This window comes from Urocitellus parryii, chromosome 1 (genome assembly GCF_045843805.1).
Source record: "Urocitellus parryii isolate mUroPar1 chromosome 1, mUroPar1.hap1, whole genome shotgun sequence".
Lineage (NCBI taxonomy): Eukaryota > Metazoa > Chordata > Mammalia > Rodentia > Sciuridae > Urocitellus > Urocitellus parryii.
The window spans coordinates 127498142-127508002 of NC_135531.1; the positions used below are offsets into that span (position 1 = coordinate 127498142).

At 49.4% G+C, this 9861-nt stretch overlaps 1 protein-coding gene across 1 annotated transcript in view; it reads left to right on the forward strand.

Annotated features, from left to right (window-relative positions):
• Positions 1-9385, forward strand: part of Lman2 (lectin, mannose binding 2) — a 9997-nt gene extending 612 nt beyond the window's left edge. The window contains exons 2-8 of the mRNA XM_077801373.1: positions 932-938; positions 1696-1925; positions 2470-2549; positions 2732-2893; positions 3004-3118; positions 6554-6673; positions 8704-9385. Of these exons, the coding sequence (XP_077657499.1) occupies positions 932-938; positions 1696-1925; positions 2470-2549; positions 2732-2893; positions 3004-3118; positions 6554-6673; positions 8704-8864 (875 nt within the window). The 3' untranslated portion in view covers positions 8865-9385. The remainder of the gene's footprint in view (positions 1-931; positions 939-1695; positions 1926-2469; positions 2550-2731; positions 2894-3003; positions 3119-6553; positions 6674-8703) is intronic.
• Positions 9386-9861: the final 476 nt, after the last annotated feature.

A 9861-nucleotide genomic window follows, 5' to 3' on the forward strand; every position in this document is an offset into this window, starting at 1 on the left:
CCACTGTGCCCGGCCTGTTTTTTATTTTTGATTTGAGTTTTTTCTGGTTACAGAAGCAATATTCATTTGTATGATATTCAAAGATAGAAAGTAAACATTCCCTAGGGCTAGGATTGTGGCTCAGCAGTAGAGCGCTTGCTTAGCACCGGTGGGATCCGGGTTCAATCCTCAGCACCATATAAAAATAAAGGCATTGTGTTGTGTCCATCTATACCTTAAAATATATAAAGTAAATATTCCCCACAGTTCTCAGAATTACCTGTCATTAATATCAGTTAATGCTTTACATTTTTTCTTAACCCCCCACCCCCAAATGGGAGCAGATCATTGATGTTGTTTGCAGGAACTTTGGGCCTCGTGCATGCTTGGCAGGCACTCTACCACTGAGCTACATTCCCAGCCTCTTTTTTAGTATCATTGATATCATTAAGTGATAAGTACTACTGGGGTCTCCCTTGTTCTGTTAAAAAGCTGTAGCCAAATTGCCCCTAAGAAGACAGGACCATTTACATTTACAGTCACACCTGTTGCTTGAGAGTGTGTGTTTCTCTGCATCCTCATCTGCATTATATAATAATGTTTTTAATACCTGCCAATCTGATAGGTTAACCATATCTTTTTTTGGGTTTGCCTTTCTGACTGTTTTGTTTGTTTTTTAAATCATGTGCTTATATACACATCTCTGACTTCTGCAAAGTTTTTCCTTCTCATAGTAGTTGTTGACACCTTAGTTTTCATGAGCAGCTTCTTGGCAGGCTGTTCCTCTTGCTGTAGGCAGTGCTCAGCTCTGTTCTTGATGTCCATGACTGTCAGAGAGCATTTGCTTCTCGTATGGTCGCTAAAAGGACCCAGAGCACCTCCCTAATCAGGCTTCAGCACTGATACTGGTACCTCATTTAAGCTGGGCCTGGTTGGCAGGTGTCCTGGCCAGGAGTTGGGCTTTGTAGTCAGTCAGACTTAGGTTCGAGTCCTTTGGGCACTCACTCAGCCTGATTTTCTTCACTTTGGAAGGTTGGTTAGAACAGAAGAGTCGGGGTGGGAGTGAGGGGGTGGCAGAAAGTAGCTGGTGTGATTTATGTTAAAGGCCTGAAGGCTGTAGGAAGTATAGAAGACAGCAGAAGTTTTGGGGTCAAATAGAGCTGGGTATGTATCAAGACTGTCTTCACATCTGTTGAGTATGAGTTATTTTGCCCCAAAACACGTTTTTGTTTATTTAAAATACATACCTCAGATAGGGGTAATAACCCTTTTTCAAGATCCCAGGGCAGGAACAGTGGGAATGGAGGTGGAACAGACTAGGGGATTTGGCTGGTGTTGAGGCCAGGATGAGAACAGGCCTGGCAAGGCAGAGGAGGGCCTCTGGCAGCCTTGGGACACTGCATGGCCTACCTCTTCTCATGTAGGGGCCCAGCAATCCCTTCCCTTCCTTCTGAAAATGCTTGGGAGTCCAGGGTCAGTGACAATTGTGATCCTGCCACCTAGCTCTGTGCTTATGAGTAAGTACCAAGTCTTTTTTTTTTTTTTTTTTTTTTTTTTTTTAGAGAGAAATTTTTAATATTTATTTTTTAGTTCTCGGCGGACACAACATCTTTGTTGGTATGTGGTGCTGAGGATCGAACCCGGGCCGCACGCATGCCAGGCGAGCGTGCTACCGCTTGAGCCACATCCCCAGCCCCAAGTACCAAGTCTTGATAGAGGCAAGAAGATAGTTCTGTGGGGCAGTGTTTGTGCCAGGATTGCCTCTAACTTGTTCAAACATCCTGGGGATCTCTTGAGCAGTGCTATCTGTCTCCCACCCCACATCCAGCCTTGCTTCCTCAAAGACTGGGAGATGCACGTCCACTTCAAAGTCCATGGCACAGGGAAGAAGAATCTCCATGGAGATGGCATCGCCTTGTGGTACACCCGGGACCGCCTTGTACCAGGTAGGGCAGTGCTTGCTCAGGTGGCCCCACTGGGTCCTGGAGGGTGGGTGCCCCATGGCTGCTGGCCCACTAGGGAGGTCAGGGTGGGCAAGGCAGGAAGTTGCCTGGGTTTCTGGGTCCAAGGATCTTCTACCCTGTACTGCCCTTTAAGTGCTAGAATATGAAGGCCATCCAGCAGAGACTGTATATAGACCTCAAGGCTGTAAAGGTTTCCTGTGTGACCCTTTATAGAAAATGTGCTACCCTGGTTTGAGAGGGTCCTTTGTGGCTTCTCCCATTTTTCCTAGACTGGGTAACCCTTTGACACCTCACAGCACATGGCCAGGGCTGTCCCCTAATAGTTCAGGCTCCAAACTTGAGTCCTCTCTGTTACACTTGAGTCCCTCCTTGCCCCCTACCTCAGCTTCATCCTTAGGAATTCCCTTGTCTCCTGCATGAATGACCAGAGTTGGGCTGTCCCGCCTCTTATACATATTGCCTTTGAGCTACCCATGGGGACATCTCCAGTTTTTCCCATTGTGTGAGTATCTCCTTATTATTCCAGGACCTGTGTTTGGAAGCAAAGACAACTTCCACGGCTTAGCCATCTTTCTGGACACATACCCCAATGATGAGACCACTGAGGTAGGGCCCTGTTCTCTCCTGTGGAGCAGGAAAGCAAGGACTAGATAGCTGGCTAGAGGGTGGGGACTGGGATTTCTCCCTGGTCCTGGCACAAAAGCAGCCTCCGGGGGTTGGGATGGTGGGTGTGCCTGCTTCCTCCTGAAGAAGGGATAGTAGCGAACTAACTGGTGTCTTGGTTCCAGCGTGTGTTCCCGTACATCTCAGTGATGGTGAACAATGGCTCCCTCTCCTATGACCATAGCAAAGATGGACGCTGGACTGAGCTGGCAGGTTGCACGGCCGATTTTCGCAACCGGGACCATGATACCTTCCTGGCTGTGCGCTATTCCCGGGGCCGTCTGACGGTGAGCAGGTGTGAGGGAGGAGGCTGGCTGGGTCTTTGCTGGTTCTCTAGAGGCTGGGGAAATGGCAAGCTTGGGCCTGCAGGTGTATTTGACATGTTGGCTGGCCACAGGTGATGACTGACTTGGAGGACAAGAATGAGTGGAAAAATTGCATTGATATCACGGGAGTACGTCTACCCACCGGCTACTATTTTGGAGCCTCAGCTGGCACTGGAGACCTGTCTGGTGAGTGGTTTGAGTGAGAAGTCCACCATTCTTAGCCCAAGCCTTCCCTGGTCTGTTGGAACCTTTTGACATTGTTGATCACCTTTTGATTTCCACACTCACCATCTTCCTCCTCTTCCCACTGTCTATAAATGCTGGTGTGCCCATGACTTAGTCTTTGAGCAATCCATTAGCGGTCTTCCTTTATCTTTAGGAGATTGACTTTGAATCTAGACCCTGTATACTTGCAGATACTACTACATAAGCAGTAGCCAGTGTCCACTCAGCTGCCCATCTGAGCCCTAATATGCCCACTACTCAAGACCATACTTTGCCCAGCAAGATGTAAATGGCGGGGCTGGGGATGTGGCTCAAGCGGTTGCGCGCTCTCCTGGCATGCGTGCGACCCGGGTTCGATCCTCAGCACCACATACCAACAAAGATGTTGTGTCCGCCTTGAACTAAAAAATAAATATTAAAAATTATCTCTCTCTCTCTCTCTCTCTCTCTCTCTCTCTCTCTCTCTCTCTCTTTAAAAAAAAAAAAAAAAAAAAAAAAGATGTAAATGGCTCCTCTGACTTTCTAGTTGCTCAGGCTGAAAAACCCTGATGTCATCCTGTACTTTTCTTTTTCCTCTCCATGCTACCTCCAGTGCACTGGTGAATTCACAGCAAGGCACCGTCCCAACCTACTCCTCCCCACCCCTGCAACGTCTGATTCAGGGTTTACTTCTTACTCAGCTTAAGGTGTTCCTTGGACACACCAGTGTCATCCTGCTTCTGGCCTTTTGACTTGCTGTCTGACCTTCATCTTCTTAGAGTCTAGCTTTAATGTCACCTACTTGGTGGGGCCTTCCCCAATTCCCTTACTAGAATTTGTACCTGCTCCTCCAGTCCCCAACACTCCTAGCTAACCTTTTTTCCTAGCATTTACTATCTTTGAGTCAGCCATATCATCTACTTTATTGTGCTCCCCACCCCAGACACACACCCCACCTCCCCATGAAGTCAGGGATATGTCTCGTTTGGCCTGCATTGGGTACTCAGCAAGCACAGGGACTCCTCTGGCCTGTATGGACTTTGCCAGGTCACCAGGTCCTGGTAACACTTAGTGGGGCCCTTGGCTGTGACTCTCAGTCTTCTCCTGAGAGTGCTCAGAAGGCATAAAACCCAGGGCTAACTCCTGCTGACCAGAACTAGGATTTGATATGGATGACCTGACAAAAGAGTTTATTTATCTTCAGATAAACATTTTCAAGGCTGTAACCTGTTCACTGGCCAGAGACTCCCCCATCCCCACCCCAGAGAACTACATGGGTCCACTTAATTCCAATATGTCCTTTGTTTTGTTTTAAAGTTATGTTTTTGGTTTTTGTTTATTTTTTTCTGGTACTGGAGATCAGACCCAGGGCCTTGTGTATGCTAGGCAAGCTCTCTACCACTAACTATACTCCAAGCCCTTGGTCTTGCTAAGTTGCCTTTTTGCTGGCCTCAAATTTGCAGTCCTTGCCTCAGCCTCCCAGTTGGCTGGGATTATAGTCATGTACCACCGTGCCTGCTGCTTTAGACTTTAATAATAGGGCGGTGTCAGTATAGACCCCCAAAATGAGATATTGATCTAATAAGCACCCTGTTCCTGTCTTCCAGCTTTGGTAATTACTAACTTAGGACCAGTCTTGTTTTATTGATGACTCCACCATAACCTTTACCCCATCTTCTCCCCTGGGTTACCTGAAATTTTGTCTTGCACTGTTTCTGCATGGGTCTGCAGAGGTTTTGGGGTTTGTTTTTTGTGTGTGTGTGTGTATGTGTGTGGATCTGGGGATCAAACCCAGGGTCTTGCACATGCTAGACAAGTGCTCGGCCACTAAACTACATCCCCATCCATTTATTTGAAATAGGATTCACTAAGTTGCCTAGGCTGACTTTGAACTTGTGATTCTCCTGCCTCAGCCTCCCAAGTAGCTGGAATTGTAGGTCTATGTCACTGCACTCACTTTGCAGGTGGTTCTTGATGAGAACAGAACCAGATCTGTGGCAGATGGATGCTCTCCAAGGCTGTTTGGAGGAGCTCAGTAAAGAGTAGTGGAGATGGCCCCAAAAGTGGTAGTGTCTGGCCATTAGTTGGAGGGTTGTTGATATTTGGCATCCTGCGGGCAATCCTGGAATATAGTCTTTAGTAGGAAATTGTCTTTTCACTTTTTATACAACCAACACCCTGGGAATTTCAGAGTTGAGGGATTTCCCAAAAATTGCAAATGGGAAATGGGAAGGGGCAGAGCTCAGGTGGGAACTAGAGTCTGACTCCAAAACTACTCTCTTTCCTTGGCCATTTGCTGCCTCCAGGGACCGTGCATGCTTGACTATCAGATGCCACTCAGCCCTGCCTGACCTGTCTGCCAGGGCCTTGCTCTATATAGGTTCTCCCTTCTCATGGCTCCAGAGATTCTCCCTCTAAAAAAGGCCTTTTTTAGCTGGGTGCAGTGGTATATACCAGGAATCTCATCAAGTTGGGAGGCGGAGGCCGGAGGATCACAAGTTCAAGGTCAGTCACAGCAACTTAGCATGACCTTTTCTCAAGGGGAAAAAAAAAAAAAAGGAAGGTGTATGTGTGTGTGTTGGGATGTTATTCAGTGGTAGAGAGCCCCTGGACTCAATACCCAGTATTGTACCCACCCCCCTAAATAAAAGGCCTTTCCTCAGATTGTAGCCTGTTGAGCTTACAATTAGTTAGGCAGGCTGGATGTCATATTGTGGCTCTGAGACTCAAGCCCCCACCCCCCGAAAATGGGAGAGCTGTTAGTGTTGAGTGGTGGTCCTTTTCTGCCCATGCTGGTTAGACCATGTCTTTCCTGAGTTTCCTCAGGTGCAGTTGCTAACTGTGTGTTGAGCTGGGCTCCTAGCTGGATGCTGACTTTCTCATTTGCATCCTTCACAGATCTCTGATAGGAGCATCTGTTGGCTGCCTGCCCTTGGGAGGATCAAGCTTCTCGCCAGCCTTGATCTGGTCCCTGTTTTAAATACACACCCTCTGCCTCACATTGTGTCTTTCCTGTGATCTATGTGTGCTCATTTACTTGCCATGTGACCACACCCATGATGGAGATTATCACTCCTGTCTTACAGAAGAGGAAACTGAGCCTCAGAGAGGGCCTCAGGCCTGCAGTTTAGACCCATGTGATTTTGAATATAAAGCCCATGCTCTTTTCTGTCCATCCCTCCTTTTTCCTTGGTTTCTCTTTATTTTTTTTGTGCTGGAGATTAAAACGAGGGCCTTGTACTTGCTGAACACACCCAGTCCCTGGAGGATTGAAGGTAGCTAGGAAGAAAAGAGGCCCAGCCATGGGCAGCAGCAGCACTCTCCATATCAGGAACATCAGCTTCTCTTTGAGGGGTCTGTGGGCCATGGCCCTGAGGCTGGCTCCATGCCATCACAGGCTCATTTTTGATCCTGCAGACAATCATGACATCATCTCTATCAAGCTGTTCCAGCTAATGGTAGAGCACACACCTGATGAGGAAAACATCGACTGGACCAAGATAGAGCCTGGTGTCAACTTCCTCAAGTCACCTAAAGGTATGTGCACCCAGTGTCCCTGCTAGGCCTCAGGTGAATTTGGAGCTCTCAGCCCTTCCTGGTCCAGTTCTGGCTGTGTTCTGGGCTCTTGTATCAGACCTGTCCCTGATGAGTTTGCTCCTGGTCCTGCCTGGAGTTCCTAAGAGGCCAGAAGCTTGGGTCCAGTCAGCTCTGGTGAGTCTTTAAGGAAATGATTGAGGCAGGAAAGCCAGTCCATCTGTGAGGATATCCTCTACGCCATGTGGTTTCTATTGAGGCGGCAGCAGCCAATCAGGACACCTAGAGCACAGTGTCCGCTCCCTTCTGTGTTGGGGGCTAGGGACAATGGTCATTAAGTCAAGGGGGTATGCTGGGAGTGATGGCACACATCTGTAATCCCAGTGGCTTTGGAGGCTGAAGCAGGAAGATTTCGAGTTCAGAGCCAGCCTTAGCAACAGTGAGGCACTAAGCAACTCAGTGAGACCCTGTCTCTAAATAAAATACAAAATGGGACTGAGGATGTGGCTCAGTGTTCGAGAGCCCCTGAGTTCAATCCCCAGTTACCCTCCCCCCCCAAAAAAAAAAAAAAAGGTCAAGCGGCAATTTGCTGCCTGAAGGAAGTGTGTCAGCACTCTTGGCATGCCTGTTAGTCTGTGAACACTTTGGAGATTGAGTCTATGGCTGGCTGAAGGGGCTGAAAACCTCATGTTTACTCAGCCAGAAAGAGGTAAGGCAAGATTTGAACTTGGGTTTTTGCAAAACTCCAAACCCTAGGTTCTTCTCATGGCACGAATTCTGCTTCATAGAGTGAATGTCATGGTTGGAGGAATAAGGTATATTTTTTGGAACAGGATCTCACTGAATTGCCTAGGCTGGCTTCAAACTTGAGATCTTCCTGCCTCAACCTCCCTAGTCATTGGGATTATAGGTGTCTACCACTACACCCCACAAATATCTCATTTTTTAAAGATTCACATTGTTTTAAATATTTTGGAGATGGAACAAATCCAGCTGTAGACCATCATTTGGTTAGAGGAAAATCATACTGGCTACTGAGTACTTTCCTCCCCAAGTGACCAGCAAAGCAAGGATTAACTTGTTTTCAGAAGTTGATGCACTTGTTCCTTTGGCAGCTGTTTCAAAGCTTCCTTCTGTGCCCAACTGTATCAAGCAGTCCCTGCCCCTGGGGCTCAGTTAGCACCTGAGGCAGAGAAGGCGCCAGGGAGGACTGGGAGCCCCGAGGTTGAGGAGCTTGTCAGGAAAGCAACTTCTCTCAAGCTCCCCTGGTTCAGTTCATTGTTGTCACTGTGCAGGGACAAAGAGGCTGGGGTCAGCAGGCTAGCCTGGGGTCAGGCTGTGCAGGAAGGAGGCTGTAGGTTGACTTATAGCTGGCATTTTGTCAAATGAGCAGCATAAACACAGCAGAAAGGCCCGACTTGAGCCCAGTCCTGGTTGGAAAAGGCCTGTGCAGACCCCAGTGTCAAGTGGAGGGCCACAGTGTGGAGGCCAAACGGCAGACATAAGGCTCAGTCCTGATCCCAGTCCCTCCACTCATGGCCTGTAGTCACAGCCAAGTCCTCATCTTCTGTTTTGAAAAGGTGCCACCTTCCAGGGTGGTCAGAATCTGAGATCCCGAGTGTGACAGGGTGTGGCACCCAGTAGGGTCCGTTGACATTTGGCAGGCTGAAGAGTGGTGTGGCTAGAGAGGGTTGCAGCGTGTGGGTGGTAGCTCAGGACCTGTGAGCCAGCCGGGGAGGTCGCTGAGAGCTGCAGGTAGGGGCAGCCTTTGGTCAGAGCCGTTTCTCCCGGTGGGGAGGGGGATTCTCACACTGCGACATGGGGGAGTTGGGGCTTGTCACATAGATTCCTGGGCCTCGTACCTCCTTTTCAGAGGGAGCCCAGGAGTCTCTGGTTTTCACTGAGGTCCCTTGTGGGGTGGGTGTGGTGGCCCTATGCTGGGCCTGCTGTGTGGTCCTGTGAGTCTCTTTTCCTGGAGCCCAGCCAGCAGCCCTGCCCCTTTGCCTTTTCACCCCCCCTCTCTTCTTCCCTAGATAACGTGGACGACCCCACAGGGAACTTCCGCAGCGGGCCCCTGACAGGGTGGAGGGTGTTCCTGCTGCTGCTGTGTGCGCTCCTGGGCATCATCGTCTGTGCCGTGGTGGGTGCTGTGGTGTTCCAGAAGCGCCAGGAGCGGAACAAGCGTTTCTACTGAGCGCCTGGCGTGGCAGGAAGAAGCTGATATTGGCCCAGGCGCTAATGTGAACTGTTTTTTTTTACTTGGATTGTAAAAGAAAATAAGACGACCTTATTTCTTAACTGTTTCAAAGAAATGATTAAAAGTATTTTCGTACATTTTGCTTCTTGCCCAGCAGGGACAGGTGGCAGGCCCAGGATTGGGATGTAGCAACTCCACAGCTGGAGATGAGCCTCTTGCCCTGGGGTGGCATCTCAGGAGTAGGGGCTTCTGTACCTGGGGCGGAGCTGAGGCCCTACAGGTGGCTGTTGAACACTGGAGGGGCCCCCAGACCACATTGGGGTGGCTCCTGAGGACCCAGAGCAGTGGTGTTGTCCTAAGGTGTGTGTTGTGTGTGGTGGCAGACAAGGCCCAGGTGGGGCACATGAGCCTTCCTGTTCCCTGCGCTTCTCAAGGCAGACTCAGGTGATACTGGAGGAGCTGCTCGGTGGGGCCCAGAGTGTGACTATTTGCTAAATAAAGTGGAATAGCCAACCTCAGCCGTGTGACGCCCTGAGGGGCTTGCTTTTCTTTTTCTTCTGATAACTTCCAACTGGCCACTGCATTGCAGCTTTCAGCCTTTGCTATCTATCTCCCTGTGCTTCAGGGCCCCCATGAAAGAATGGGTTAGGGAAGACTTGGGGTCCTACGCAGAGGGTGTGACCTCAGCCCAGGCTCAAGGCTAGGCCAAGACAGTGGTAGGAGGGTACAGTGACAATCTAGGGGGTTTGGGTTGACCTGGAGGGTCAGGAGGACAGGTTGGGGACAGCAGTCATATTCCTTTGGTTTCCTTAAGAGAACAAAGATGATAACAGTGGAAGGAAGCCTACTGCTGAAGGGAGAGCATCACCATGTGTCAGCCTTCAGGTCACCTCCACCCAGGTCACGGCCTGCTGCAGTGCGTCCCTGCCCAGTCCAAATCTGACCCCAGAGAGACCTTGCCAGTTCTCTCTCTTCTTCATCTCTTTCCCACACA